This window comes from Aphelocoma coerulescens, chromosome 1A, assembly GCF_041296385.1.
Source record: "Aphelocoma coerulescens isolate FSJ_1873_10779 chromosome 1A, UR_Acoe_1.0, whole genome shotgun sequence".
Classification (NCBI taxonomy): domain Eukaryota; kingdom Metazoa; phylum Chordata; class Aves; order Passeriformes; family Corvidae; genus Aphelocoma; species Aphelocoma coerulescens.
In genome coordinates this window covers 34,817,294-34,832,999 of record NC_091014.1, presented here as the reverse complement: position 1 = coordinate 34,832,999, position 15,706 = coordinate 34,817,294, and the positions used below count along the sequence as shown (strand labels likewise).

The 15,706-nt window shown below is 40.2% G+C and overlaps 1 protein-coding gene across 3 annotated transcripts in view; it reads left to right on the top strand.

Annotated features, from left to right (window-relative positions):
• Positions 1 to 15,466, top strand: part of WIF1 (WNT inhibitory factor 1) — a 38,388-nt gene extending 22,922 nt beyond the window's left edge. The window contains exons 4-11 of one of the 3 annotated variants that reach the window (XM_068998569.1): positions 1,220 to 1,360; positions 4,472 to 4,567; positions 6,098 to 6,193; positions 7,538 to 7,633; positions 11,488 to 11,583; positions 12,178 to 12,273; positions 14,647 to 14,786; positions 15,272 to 15,466. In XM_068998569.1, the coding sequence (XP_068854670.1) occupies positions 1,220 to 1,360; positions 4,472 to 4,567; positions 6,098 to 6,193; positions 7,538 to 7,633; positions 11,488 to 11,583; positions 12,178 to 12,273; positions 14,647 to 14,768 (743 nt within the window). In that variant the 3' untranslated portion in view covers positions 14,769 to 14,786; positions 15,272 to 15,466. Of the gene's footprint in view, positions 1 to 1,219; positions 1,361 to 4,471; positions 4,568 to 6,097; positions 6,194 to 7,537; positions 7,634 to 11,487; positions 11,584 to 12,177; positions 12,274 to 14,646 lie in introns of all 3 variants that reach the window. The other 2 variants (XM_068998568.1, XM_068998573.1) reach the window with 2 other exon arrangements.
• The last annotated feature ends 240 nt before the right edge of the window (positions 15,467 to 15,706 follow it).

The following is a 15,706-nucleotide window of genomic DNA, read 5'->3' as shown; positions in this document are numbered from 1 at the left end:
AAGTTCCCTGCATTTAAAATGCATTTAATCCACTGTAAGAGTTTCCTTCTTGCCACGTGGTTACATGTTTTTGGTCTTTGAAAAGGTTGGTGTAAAACCCTTCAACTATGTAATTTCTTTAGAATGAGAACTTCAAGGGACCTTTCAGTTTGTAGGACTTACCAGAAGCAGAATGTGTTTCAGCAATAAATTATTTGGTATTTTACCAAGGCAGCAAATAAAAAAATGGCCAAATTATGGCTTGCAAAGTCATTTATAACAAGCAATCTAAACCCAAATATAAGGCTGTTAGCTCACTATTTAGTTCTGAAATCTCAGGCCAGCTTCAAAAGAAAGGAATAAACAATTTCTGTTAGTTGGATTTGACTTATAAAGCAGCTAAGAAGAGCCAATTTTGAAGAAAAGAGATAAAATCATTTCATCTGAAGATTATTTAAGATCACTTGTGACAATCACAGTGGAGAATTCCATAGCTCTGAGGTATTTGGCTTACTTAATCATTAAAATACTCCAGATTTACTGGCCTTAATTATTTGCTTAAACTCTTTGTATTTCAAAAGTGTTTGTATACTTTTCCTGGAAAGGCAATGTCCAAATATCACTACACTTAACTAGTTCTGTCAGAGTGAGGTGTCTATGCTTTCTTTTTAAAAACTGCACCTATGATCATGCTTATCTAGTGTACCATTTTGCCAACACTTCATGGAGTAAGTTTTGGTTAGATAAGCATCTTATTTAGGTATTAGTTGTGATATACAAGCCATAAAACTTATCTAAAGTAACTTTTTTTTCCCCAAAGTATATGTTTTTACAGAAGTCATATGACAGCATGGAAAATTTAGACTCAGAAGTGAGCAGTTCAACTCAGAAAATTAGAACTAGGCTTCCAGCTTGTTTTGATGTATCCTTAGATACTTCCACATGAGTAATTTCCTCATCTGCAAGAAAAGTATGGTTGTGTTAAGATCGCTGTCTGTGCTGTAGACTGTTGGGGTTATATCAGCAAATGAGCACAAGCTCTTCTGTGCTGCTGTACTTCTAACCCTGGAGCCATCTCTAAACAAAGTGATCTGTGTCTCTGTGTTACAAGTTTTCATCAATGGCATTCCTCCAAAGCTTAAATACATTTATAATCTATTTGTTTTAGTATTTCAGTGTATGCTTTTATATGTATATGTGCATGTAAGTATAAATACTATTGTTATTATTATCCTTGTAGTTGTTCAGGTTGGATTTCCTTGCCTTGGAAAACAAGATGGGGTTGCAGCATTTGAAGTGAACGTGATCATAATGAATTCAGAAGGCAATATTATTCTCCAGACACCTCAGAATGCCATCTTCTTTAAAACCTGTCAGCAAGGTAACACTGAAGACAACATGCTGGAATACTGTTAGACCAGGTCACCTAACTGTCTTATGTTTCATTTAGGATAAGAGCTAGAGAGGTTGGAAATAAAGCAGCCACGCAATGTGTAGCAATCTTGGTGATTTCCAGGCTTTCTGGCTCTGTGTGCATTTGCTGGTCATTTACTACATGTTTAGTGACCCTTTTCTTATTGAGCTCCCTTAGCAGACTGGTTTGGAGACATTTCTCCCTCCTCCTGTTCACTGCTCATCACATTAAGGACACTGATAGAGATGTATCATATGAAAACCCCCTGTCAGCAAATGATTTGAGGTGCTTGGAGGAGAGTTAGTTCTGTGAAAGCAGGCTGAGGTTAATGTTTCCAGAAATGGCACGTCATCTGGGGAACTGATCTTCTGGGGGCTGTAGTGGGGACATTGCTATCACTTAATGCTATCAGTGCCTTAGTTCCAACTTGGTGCCTTTAGTTCCTTGCATCTCAAACTTGCGCAACCAAACTGAATACAAAAATTTTAAATTAGAAAATTTCTGCAAAACTTAGCTTTACCTTCTCTGCAGCTCAGGTGCAACCTCTTGGCTTTTGATACCAGTAAAATGGTGGAAGTTGGTGTTCAGTACTTCCAGTCATCAAGCAGAAAGCACACAGAAGAAGAGCAGCATGAAGTTACTGCAGAGTTGGCTTGGAGAGGAGAGCACTTGTTTAATCAACCAATTTGTGAACTATAAACACTATGTAATAAGACTTTCTGGATTAATTTGAATTTGATACACCACAAACAGCTATAATTATCACTTCAAGCTGAGGCTATGGAAATTGAAAAATCAGTATCTAAGATAAGATAGTTATCCCATGTCATGTGCAGTTGCATCAGATTAACCCATGACAGGGCTGATGTACAAAGAAAAAGATTTTTATTCTTCTCCTATTAAATCTTCGTTCACAGTCTCACATTTTCTTCTCTGCACTATTTTCTCTGAGATAATTGGCTCTAGTGTGGCTTCGAAGGGTGAACAGCGGGAGCAGGAGCTGTTTGTTCTTTGAAACCTCACTATGCCTAAATAGAAAAGCTTCTTGTCTCCTTTGAAGCCTTGATGCTGCCAATTAGCCCAGGGAAAGTGGAGGAGGGGGAGAAGAAGTGGGCAGAGAAACAGGAAGAAAAATGGAGGCTTAAAGGATGCAAAATCAGTCAGATCTCATGTATGAAGTTGTGTGCCTGGTGTAAATACAACACGAAATTTTTCCTATCTTCTTATTTTCAGTTCAGCTCAAAGATAACTTAATAAACTTTGGAAATAGCACTGGGGTATTCTAACAGGGACAGCAGAGTTACAGGTCTGTATTGTGGAAAACAGTGTGTTAAAGAGGAAGGGCTCCAAACTCAGTTTAGTAGTAGCATTCATCCAAGTTATCGTTTCTGTGTTATTGTTTGTTGTTACCATTTTTATATGAGTTGTAATCTCTAACGATTTAGCAATATTACATCATATGACCTCTCAATAAACCTGGGGTTGATTATTGTCCCAGTCCTTTGTTTCTGGAGCCAGCTGAGACACACAAGGAAGATTTTCCAAACTCTAGAGACGTGCAGAGGAGGAGTTTCTCACATCATCTTTTCCAGCCCATACTGGAATAATTCCTATTCCTGCCCGGTGTCTGGTAAGGTGGACACTGCAGTGTTTTGGGACAGATGCTGAGAAGGATAAGAATGTCTTTCTTATTTCTTCTTTTGGTTGGTGTTAGAGTAGGGGTGAGTTTCCTTCCTCTGAAAGACATCATACATGGTGAAGAGCTCCAGTTTCTCCTGTCAGGGCCCTAGTCACTGTTTCCAGTTATTCTTGGCCATACAGAAGGGCCCTGGCAGAGGAAGTGAGGGGAGCAAGGGAGCAATTTTGTGGATAAGAGAGGATTTGTTGTGGCTAAGAGGTGGTCACAAAGAAAAAAATTATGTTTTCCTATTTTTCTGCTTGAAATGGTATGCATTTAGGCATGCATTTTTTTGGTAATGAATAGCAGCTCTGCATTTGGGTACAAAGAGAGAAGCATTTCCAGAAAGAGTCCTAGAGCGCAGTGTTAGAACACAGGAGGACAAAAACCCTTTACTACTATTACTACAGCTGCAAACAGCTTTACTTTTAAGGCATATCATTTTACCTCAGAGGTTCTGAACCTTCTCACTTGGAATGTCACACGACAGAGCATCAAGATAAGGAGGTTGTGCCTACGACTGATCCCTAGCGATGTTAAGTTTTTCTAATGGGAGGAGGCAGCCTCTCCTGCCTGCCTTATTCTGTGTGAGGGATTTGGGAAGGTATTTTTGAGTAATTGTTTTTCTACCCAGAAGCCCTTTTTGGGTTTGATTTAGTTTGTCTTCTTGTTTGATAGACTCTCATGTTTTGAGGATGGTGGTGGTACCCAGAGGTATTTCTCATCCTTGTATAATCCTGCCAGTGTTGCCAAATGCTTTTACGTATTTGATCAATAATTGAGATATGAATAAGTGTTGATGGTGATACAGGACCATTGTGCAGGAGCGCTTTCATCTTTCTTTTTGGCCTTCTTTCATTTAGCTTTGATGCTCACGCTTTCATATGAACAGAGATTTCATCACTGTCACCTCAGTAGTAACAGATGCGGTAATTAATGCAATGCAAGTTGCAGTGACGTCTACTTCAGGCTGCAGAAATTGAAACTGGTCCTGCACACTAAGGGCAGGTCTAACCAGCCATGCAAGTTCTGCACTGAGTTGTCTGCTCAGTTCTGCACTAAGCTGCCTGCTCATTTCCACACAGAAAAGAACGTACTGGATCAAGCAGAGTGTCCACATTGCTCATGCGCTTGTAGAGCAGCAGAACAATCAAAACGCACAGTCCGTCAACAAGTACATCACACACGTGAACACATGATGGAACCTCTATTTGTAGACTGCTAAGAGAGAAACTAATTTATCTTAAAGAAATCTTAGCTGAATTTCCATTTCTTCAGTGTTTGTCTGCCAGCAAATATTTTTACTGTTGTGTCGAAGACATACATTGAACCTACTGAGAGCTGGCTGGCAGCTGAAGTATATAACGTTTTAATTTAGATTGTTGTTATATTTTATGAAGCGGAATGTCCAGGAGGATGCAGAAATGGAGGGGTTTGCAACGAAAGACATGTCTGTGAATGTCCTGATGGATTTTACGGGCCTCATTGTGAGAAAGGTAATTTAATAAAAAAATCTCAACTCTCTTCTTTACATCAATCTCAAGAAAACTGTATTTCCTGCACTGTAGACTCTCCTAAAATTAAGAATGGACTGTTCTGAAGACTTTGTATATTTTGAGTTCAAACATGTAAGTGAATTGTTATTATCATCCATGTTCTAATGGAAATACGAGTTGCTTACATGAAAAATATTTTCTCTCTCACAGATTGCATTTAACAAAAACTGATGCAATAGTTAAGTGATCCTTAATCACAGGGAATCCATCTGGCAAGGAGATTAAATAAAATTCTTCTGCTAATGAGGACTAGCTGGGAAACAAAGCACAGTGCTTTAGTTGCTCTGCGTTTGTTTATTTGGAGATAAGATCAGATTTGTAAGCAGGCTGAAAACAAAGATGGGAAGATGAAGGGAAGATTCTCTTTCTTTTCCATTAGTGAATAATATCTCAAACCAACACTTCCAGGAGTGAAGGACCAGAAAATTGGTGTGACTTGGCAAGGAAACTAGATCTTCTTCCTATCCCTCCCTTCCTCTTCTCAGTGGCAGTCCCTCCACAGCATTACTCCAATACAATAATTCACTCCCTGATGCTCTGGCTGCATCAAAAATATTAAGTACAAAGGATCAAGGACTGTTCTCTAGCCTGGAGGGCAACTGGCAGCGCTTACATTCATATGTTTAACAAACTCTTACCTTCCAACAAACCATTACAAACTCACTCCTGGGAGGAGCCTGTGGTCACTACTCATCCCAGGACCATGGCCAGGAGGGTTTGCTGGTCAGGGGAGACAAAGCTGAGCCACCAATAATTTCACAAGATGATTTCACAAGGCCATTTGGCCTCACGCTGGGTGCTGTTTAACACACTAGCATGGACCCAACCTCGCTGCATGTACCAATTTTGGGCAACCACAAAGTGAAGCATTGCCCCCTAACATGCCTCCCTGAAGAGCTTTTTGGGGATGGCCACAAGGCAGAGATGTCTCGGAAGAGCACAGGGGCTCCAAAGAAGATTCACTGGGAGCATGCAGGACAGTTTGGCTGTGCAGCAGGCTTTCCTAGCCAAAATTAGGTAACCATGCTTATGCTCAGGTATTACCTGCCTGGTAACCCCCACTGAGTTACTGGCCCCTCTGAGACAGTGCTGCCTGTACAGCTGAGGGACCAGAACGCAATTATAGAGAGGACTTGTCTGACGGGATTTTAAATATCCAGAGTGTGTAGGTGTATGTGGGTACTTTGCTCTCCCCTGTCTGGTATTAAACTCTACAAGAGGCAATTTCTGCTTACATATGGAATCAGATTTGAACTTAAATTAGCCTTCACTTTTTAGTAGCACTACACAGAAATTGCCAGTTACAAACCAAAGATGCAATAGATTTTACCCCCTATCAGAGACACTTTGCAAAGGTGATGTAGAACAATAAGCAGAAGAAAAAGTAGCTTAAGGAGTCAATGTGCTGTGTATTTAAATACCAGTTGGTATCCCACCAGCGATGCTTTTTCTGCTCTTCCCCTTCCTCAGCACTGTGTGTTCCTCGCTGCATGAACGGCGGGCTGTGCATTACACCCGGTCTCTGCATCTGCCCCCCGGGGTTCTACGGCATCAACTGCGACAAAGGTAAACGCCAGCTAAACCCCGCCCCGGGCTCTGCACCCAGCAGCCTCTCTTTATTCACTTCTGGCAGCTTCCCTCTAGGAGTGCATTTGGTAAAGTCAGGCAAGCAATAAGTAAATAAGTTTTAAAAATATTGTGATTCTTGAAATAGATGCTGTAGCACAGCCTGGCAGCTCCTGGAAGAATATAGGGATTTGCAGGCATCCATACACTGTGAGGGGTAGTTTGCATAATCCCTTCAGATGATTCAGTGTGGATCTTACCACAAAAATCACTTATATTTCTGGCAGGGGGTATGGGGGAGGTGGAATTACAAAAAAAAATCTCTATTTGAGCTCTAGTTTCCTGGAGTAAAATTAATTTTACTAATTATTTAGTATGTTAATGTGCTGCATCTAGACTCATGAAAAAATATGCAAGCTATTCATTTTTTATTGTTGCATTGGGGCTCATGATGGGTAAAAATGAACAATCAGTTGTTCAGAACAGTAATGTGGAGCAGTCTAAGCTACCATGTAGACAAAAACCAAGTAGTTTCCTGCAGAAATATAACTGACCTGCTCACGGCAGAGCAGAACATTGTGCTGCGTTTGTTTGTTGTTGCAGGTCTATAGGAAGTAAAGACTGAATGCAAAAGGTCCTAGAGGACTTTTTAGCAAAATAATGGGAACCTTCCTATTATTTTGCACAAACTGTTGGTGTCAATGCCCTCATGTCTTGTATCTAGTATTTGAACAGACTTTTACCACATTTAGAAAGCGCTTCAAATGCACAATTAAATTAAATGCTCCCAATGTCTTGAAGGATTAATGTGAATCCCAGTTGTTTCGTGAAAAGTCACATCCAACACAATGTAAGTGATTTGGCAGCTGAAAGACAGAGCATTTGCATCTATGTCACCACACAGAAAAACTCATAAAGGTTTCTTTTTAGTCAAAGTGTTACTTAAGAACTGTAGTGAAGTATCCTCTTGTAGAAGTAGCTTCCAGTCCTAGGTTGTGCTCCTTTTATCAGACGCTGGCAGTTTCAATAGCAATAGTGCCTTAATCCTTCAAAGAGCTTGATGTGTGGGGGTCGATAAAGATGTAGCACAGTCTATCCTCAGAGAGCTCACTGTGGTATTGTTCACTTGTCTCATTCTATACTGCTTTGTGTGTGTGCCCGTCTAAAGCATTATGTAGGAAAAACTGCATTTCAGTCTTACTTTGTAAACCAGATGGAAAGAGGTTAATCCTGCTTTTACAACCTACTCAATGTTTATTTATATTGAGCAGCAGAGAACATTAAGTCCAAGTTAGACCTAGTTCATATTAATGACTTAGTTCATGCCTCTTTTATTTGTTTCAGCAAACTGTACAACAACCTGTTTCAATGGAGGCACGTGTTTCTATCTGGGAAAATGCATTTGCCCTTCAGGCTATGAAGGAGACCAATGTGAAATTAGTGAGTAGCATCTCTGTGCTTGCTTTCATTTACATCAGCTTTTTCTAGTGTCAGTGCCTGAGTGATGACATGTGACTTGCCTCTGCTGGGCTCAGAGCGAGGGTCTCACACAGCAGTTTGGGATGCTCAGAGTCAGATGCCGCATGCCTCCAGACAGGTTTCCTACTTAGAAGTTTGATTCATTGCTGGACCATCTCACCCCCTGCCCTGTTCTGTTTTCATAGTAACCAGGCTTGGTAACAATCCTCAAGCCGTAAGTATGCAAGCCATACCCTGTGGCAGACAGATGTGATGCCATGCCAAGCCCGTGGGGGGCATCTATTTTCAAACATTATGGCAAATCACACTCCGGCACAGCAGATTAGGTTTGAGCCAACACCTCTGAAAGGGCTACTGAAATTTGGGAATGAAAAGGTTTGGGGCAAAAGGAGGACTGAACTCTTAAGAGCTCAGAGCTTTCATGTAACATATAAAGTTACATTCATAAGGTAACTTGAGAGTGTCCAACCAGATCTCATTCTTCCTGGACTTAGAACTTCTAACAGGACACTGTGCAAGAAAGCTTTCCCTGCTGTAAATAATCCCACTGATATTCCCCGGCACCCTCACAGGAGCATGAAGAGCAGTATTTGGCCTAGGATATGTAGATGCTGATTGTTTAATATGCATAAGTAGAAACAAGCTCTTCTCACAATTAGGAACTGTTTATCACTTTGGAAACACGTAGAAATAAACTCTTAACTTTCTGTCAGCCAATACACAATAATAAGTGAATTACTGTGCAAAGAAAGTACACAGATAATGTAAAACCTATGTTTTGCTCAGTATTCACATGTAGGTTAACAATAGGTGTATGTAAATGTTTCACCTTATCTCTATGCATTACTAAGGTATTTTGCAACTCCTTTTTACATCATTAAAAATTTAGGGAAAAAGAAGCAGCAAAGCTTTATTGTTTTTAAGTTAAAAAAGATTGCCCATTGATATAAATTCAGGTCATATGCCACAAGATCAGCAGTGTGAGTTTTCACTGGATTTACCTTTGCTTACATCAAGTTCAAATTTGACTATTTGGCAGAACCCCATTTATTTCTTCAGTCCCCAAACAGTCAACTTTGTTGACATTTTTCAGATGAAGATTAAAGTTTGATTTAAAGAGAGAAGCATGTATTTTATATGGGTGGTGGTTTTTTGAGGAGAATTCTTAGAACTGTTATTACAGCATGTATAATTAAGGGAAGGCTATTTAATTGATCTGTCTGAGGAGCTAAAGCTCGTATTTGTTTACTGCTGCTTGGGATAAGTGTAACTGCTTTGACTTCCAGGAAAGGCTTACCTGTGAAACTCAAATTAAATTAATTAAAATACAGGCGGTAGGCTAGTTCCTGTACAAAAGAAAGAAAAACAAATTCAGGATGATGGTATGCTAAGACCTAAACTGCGACCATGTCAGTGGGAGCAAGGAAAGCTATGCACTTACTTTGGCTCTTGTAAAGCCAGGACTGCAATTGTTAGACTGTGATTGACAGCTGTCATCACCTCTGGGCACTGCACCAGCACCAGCACAGCAGTGGAAGACTGCAAAAAATCTAGATGAGGCTTAGAAACACCAGAGCAGAAACACAACTCAGTCCATTTTCTTAGATCCACGGCCAGCTACGTTCAGTCATGGGATTCTTGAAATAATGAGGGGAGAAAATCTTTCAACAGGCAGAAAGCCATCTTCTGAAAATTGCAAGCTTTTGTTGTTTTTCTTTTTTAACATTGTGTGTAGGTTTTCAGTGCTTGTGTAATAATTGAATCCCTCTGTAAGACTCCTGGGAAGTCTGCTGAACCCGTCTACAACACTAACAAGCACTCACAGTCTTCCAGATTTTTTTCTAGTTATAGGTTTGCATTGTCTCTAATTAGTGTTTCACTTTGAATCCAGAGAGTTTTATTTTGCTTTGGATTCCTCCCTTATTTGTCACCAGCTGTACAGAGAGTTATTACTCTTTCCTTCATTCTGTGACAATATCTTAGTCCAAAGACAATTGAGCCATGCTGAGCCAAATGCTTGCCTGTTGCAACTTGGTGGAAGTTCATGTCACATCTCTTGACCCATATCCTCCTGATTTACTTAAAGAACTACGAAAATTCATGGATTTTTTTTGATCTTTCCAGTTTTCAATTACTTGGGATGCAAATATTTTCAAATTAGAATGCCTAAATTTTCCCTCCCCAGAGGCTCCTGCAGAGAAATTGAGCTTTTACAGAAATTCTCCTTAGCACAGTCGATTCCATCGCCTGCTTATGAAACTTGTTTCAGGGCTATTAAAATAATTATGTACAATAGGAACGAGTATTTCCTTTATATTGACAATACACATGTGCATCACAAAGGTCTGCAGTGGCTGAGGCCTGAGCAGGTGCTGCCTGTGATGTTGAGCTCCCAAGAGGGCAATCTGTGATCATGAAATGAGGCTTTCAGCACAGCCAACCAGTGTTGACGCTTGAATTATCATGTGCAGGTCTCTATTAATACCATTCTTAAAAAAAAAAAAAAAAAAAGAAAAGGGAAAAGGAAAGGAGAAAGGAAAGGGAAAAGGAAAAGGAAAGGGAAAAGGGGAAAGGAAGCAGTTTGCTGCCCCAGGTTCCAGAGGTTTTTTTGCTCACAGATTCAGGTAAATATTAGTGCTGAATCTAGGAAGGGTGCCCTTTTTTCTCTTTTCTGAAGAATCTAGAAAGTGTAGTGGCATTAGAAAAGATAAAAATGGTTTTGGACAACAATGAGAAAAGCTGCATTGGTACATACCGGCAGCAAGGTGGCATGGAAGTGAGGATGCAGCTCCTGGTAGCCTGAGAGTGCCCAGGGAGGTGACAAGTGAGCCTCCCTCAGCCTGGGAATGACTGAGCTCACGGGTGCTGTGCTTCCCCTCCTAGAGATGAGTGAAGATTTAATTAGTTCAGTATTGCAGACAAATTCTAACAAGGTATAGGCAGTCTGATGATGGGACATTTGACGTTAGGTTTGAAGAAGGTCCTTGGTGTGTCATGCCCAGCAAGAAATTGAGTGTGGATCTCCTCCACCAGCGGGGACCTCTTCAGTCCCAGGCTATCAGGGCCAAACAAGACTTCCTACAACAACAACACCAGACCCAGCCTACGCCTTTGGCAAAGCCTGTTTGTGAGGGAAAGTAATTTCCAGACCAAGAGCCTGGAAAAATGTCTGCCAGTTCCAATTACTGTTAGCAAAGTTGCTCTGTTCTTTGTAAACAGGAAAGAAGGGCATGTATATTTAATGTGCCTTTAGTTTCTGAGCTGCCGTGTGGAACATCCCTCATTGCACCGTCCACAGCACCCCAGTGCTCCCCAGCCTGTGCTACAAGCTGACAGGCCCAGCCAATCTACTTAAAGTCTGCAAGTAGCAGCCATACCTGGCAGTTCCTGAGTATCTCATTGCTCTCAGATGTCACTAGATTTTTTTTGTGCTAAAGCCCCTCAGGTTTGGATCCCTCTCTTTGGAACCGCATCGTCTGGGCAGTGCTGCCTGCCCCGTAAAGGGGGAGGAGAGCAGGAGTCAGTACTGACCGGACACATGGGGGATTGTGCAGAGTCAGAGTGGCACAAATCTGGGCAAAAGCTGCAAGGTCACACAGGCTTTGGCCATGCCAGATTATTACCATAGTTTCAAAGAAGAAGAAGGCTTATAAATTGGAAGCACAGACTTGCAGCAGAGTCTTCCTGGTGGATCCATAGTGCACACTCTAACATCTGGTGAGTTTTTCAGGTGCAAGGCAAGCTCCTCAGACACTTGTCTCCAGTAGACACGGGGGACTAAGACCGTTGTTTATGTCTACGTTTTCAATTTCTAGGTAAATGCCATCAACCCTGTCGAAATGGAGGCAAATGTACTGGTAAGAATAAATGCAAGTGCTCCAAAGGCTACCAGGGAGACCTGTGTTCAAAGCGTAAGTACCAAAGCCACTCCATCAGTCCTTGTGGGAACATCAAGCTCACGTCAGTACTAATTGTTTGTTGTCAAAGTAATTCAAGTTATTTTACTTTCTGGACATACAGCTTACACCAAACTTAAGGAAATTATGAAACCAGAAACATTTTTTTATAGAAGTCTCCTCACAGTCTCTTCTGTACTCTTGAGTTTCTATAAAACAGCAGTGTGTCAGCTCAGCAATAGCAGTTTAGTAATAGAGAAATGCTTAATAAAATGTCACTACTTTGCCATGTTAAAATACAATGAGAACACTTTGTGAGAGGGATCCTCGGGACTACTCTCCTTCTCCCACTGGTTCTGGTGGATGCCCAGCTCTGCTATACAACCTGATTCTCTCTGTCAGAGGCTGAGCCAGACCTTGCAGGTAAAGAGATGGGTGTGGACTGTTTCAGGGCTCTGACTGCACTCAGTGCAAAGGCATAGATTTAGCTTGAGAGCCCTAGCCTGTGCCAGGACCAACCTATTGAGTGAAACAGCAGGGAAAGCAAATGTGTGACTGTCTTTGGATGAAATGTCAAGAGGTCAGGTGTATGGGCTTACTTTTTTACAGCTGTCTGTGAACCCAGCTGTGGCCTGTACGGCACCTGCGTGGAGCCCAACAAATGCCAGTGCAAAGAAGGCTGGCACGGGAGACACTGCAATAAAAGTAAGTGAGAAACAAACCCTGAGGGTCGTATCTGAGGTGTTACACACCCTATGCTATGCAGAAATGACTCAAGAGCTTTTCCAGCATCATTAATGATAATGCACTCCTTTTTTTCTTTAATCCAATCAAAAAACCAAAAAGGTTTTCAATACTCCATAATTTTACCTACTTTAAAAAAACTCATTATAATTTGAAAGTATTTTACCAAGATCATTTTTGTATTAGAAATTCCAGAGTTTGGTATCCATCAGAGGAGGACCTTGCATGTCTTCCACCCATAGTATGGAAGGGAACCAAGCCCTTCAATACTCCTCAGTAAATCAGAGAGCTTTGAAGTGTTGCCTAGGCACTTTGAGAAGTAAAACTCTGATGTGTTTTAAAACTGATTAAAACTCAGAAAAAATAAAATGTCCTTTAGAAATTTAGGGGAAAACTTTAAGAATTATGCAAGAAGTTGTAATTCTTTATAGGTTCATTTACCCATCTCATTACTTAAAGCTCATGGAAATTACTTTAAATAACTGGGTCCCCTGTTCAATTTTTTACCACTTCTTTTTAAGAAAACAGCTTTACCAAGGAGCCATTCATTTGATTGAATATGAAACAAGTGCTTAGCAACTTCACAGTTTTCTCCTCCTCTTTCCCACCCATATTCCACAGCATACAAAATGCATTGTCCCAAAGCAAAGTTAAAGTTCTCAAAATAATTTCTGTTGTGCTTATTGGTCCATTTGCCATCTATTGTAGCAACTGGTCATTTCACTGGGCTTAAAATGGTACTGTATAATTATTTGAAATACAACTGGATATATCCGGTAAGAACTTCAGGTTTAATTTTGTTTCATGTGCAACAGTACTGTAACATCAGATCTTCAATATACGATCTTTATATATTCCCATAAGATACTTACATTTATCACTATTGGCTGCCAATTCATATGCTGTGTTTTATGTGCCAATAATAAATAGTTGAAAAATTTTGCAGCTACAAAACTAATCAGCCATTAGAAATGTGCAGCATCAACTGAATGTTCACTTTTATTAAAACCTGTTGATGCATATGATTTTTTTCACACCAAAATGTATTGGAATAAATATAGTATTTTCATTAAAAAGTGAGTATTATACAACTAAGATGGATTTTGCTGTGAAAATTAGGCTTGCTGTGAAAATTTGGAGTCCGCTTTTCAGCTGTTACTTAGTGGATTTGTATTTAAGTATTCATGCTATTCTCTGAAGGAGAAATACAATTAATATAAGCTATGGTTAGAAAAAAGATGTATGAAAATGAACCAATGTGAACTACAGTTCATAAGTTCAGTATGAACTTTTTCTTCCTGTCATACTCTTCTTAGAAAGAACTCAGATAGCAAATGAAAACAAATACATACTTTAGGTGACCATCACAAAACAAGTAATTACCTGTACAACAAAACCAAAGCTCATACCTGCCTTGTAATGAGAAGTCAATAGTCTCACATTATTGTCAGCTCCAAGGTTTTGCATCCTTCATTACTTGGAGTTTGGGTACAGTCCTGCTGTGTTTAGTACTGCAAAACTCTCTTTGTATTCAGCAAAGAAATCGTGAAATGGACATTTGGGCAAAATTCACCCCCATTTTAAGTGTCCATACATGTGCATGCACTGCAATTCACTCTTTTCAACTGAAACCAAACATCACTAGATCTTGAGGAGATTTATAGTTAGCTTGAGAGACTTGTTTAATATTCAGTCAAATGAATGGCTCCTTGGTAAATCTGTTTTCTTAAAAAGAAGTGGTAAAAAGTTGAACAGGGGACTCAGCTTTTGAAAGTAATTTCCATGAGCTTTAAGTAATGAGATGGGTAAATGAACCTATAAAGAATTACAACATAATACTTTGAATTCCATTTTTATTGTTCACTTTCATTTTCTACAACAAAGCAGCTCTACTAAGCCTGTTTCAGACTGCTTTTTTTTCCCCCGCTAGGTGTTTATGATCACTGCTGTTCTTTTTCTTTGCATTCAGCCATAAACCAAAGCTGGTAGCTGGTGCAGATTCTCCCCAGGGGGTTGCTTACACGCTATTCTTGAGCCTTTTGTTGGCAGATCATCATGACTGTCACCTACCTGGTGTGGGGGATACACACGTGAACCCAGGGCTGAGTGACAGCCTGGGTGTGCTGAGGTCCCTGGGCTTCCTGGCCAGGTCAAGATCTTTCTGTCTGGCAAGATTTCATTCATTCTGAGGGGTAACAGAGAGGCATGAGCACTTTTGTAAGGCAAAGTAAAATCATTTTTCAAATGGGTGAGACGGTTTCCACTTGAAATATTAGCTGTGGATCACGAGCCCACTTCTGCAGATTCTTTTTCTTGAAGTGGATAATTTTCCAGGGTACGGAGCCAGCGGTCTGAGCGCCCTGAGGCCAGCGGGCAGCAAGCACAGGCAGCACACACCTTCGCCAAAAAGGGCCGAGGAGAGGCACGTTCCACCCGAATCCAATTATATCTGGTGAACTCCAACATCTGAAATGGTTCGTGTTACACAAAGTTCACAGCCTTCATTAACCTCTCATGGATTGAATGTTAAAATGCTGTTCATTACAGTTGAGATTACTGGCTGGAATTTTATTAGCTTCATTATAAACCACTGAGCTGACACTTACTATTCCTTTTAAGTTTTAGAAATACTTCTGTAGCATGGTTATATAGGCTTCTTCTTTCAGTGCTTTGGATGGTGTTTTGTACTATATTTCATTTACATTTAAACTTCCTTTTTTGGTTATATAGCTGCAAATATTTTCCAAAAACTAAGCAATAATATTCAATCAAAAAACCTTGTAGATGCTAACCCTGAATTATTTCAATGACTACAGATGTAATTTGCCTAAGACAAAAGAAAGGTGCATTTTACAATTTTTTACAAATTGTGTACTTGGACTTTTCCCTAAGAAAAATAAATAAGTTGCCTAATTTAAAAACTGAATAACTCAATTCAATGTTATTTTTGGCTTTACAGATTTGTGTATGAAAAAGAAACTTCAGTGATGCCATTTAACTGACATAATATATTGTAAACAAAGTAGAACTATAAGGTATGAAGTTTCTGCATCAGCTTGAAGCAGTATAATATATTGTAAACAGAACAGCTCTTATGTAATAAACTTTTTATACTGACGGTTATGTATAAAATAAAGATGCTGCTTTAGTTTTTTGAGTGGCCTCCTGCGGTCTCATCAGCGCTGGGTTGGGACAATGGCTTTTCTGGAGCAACCTCATAAAACAGTGGCACTGTGGGGTTGTTTTCCCTGTGTCTGCTTTTAGCCCCACAGTTCCTAAAAATATTTCAGAAAAGCAACTTCTTGTGGCTTTGCCAAGGAGGGGATAACATGGAAGGCCGCATGTTTCACTCCTTGTACTTGTCCTCCACCAGGTCCTCCCTTCCCCCAGCACC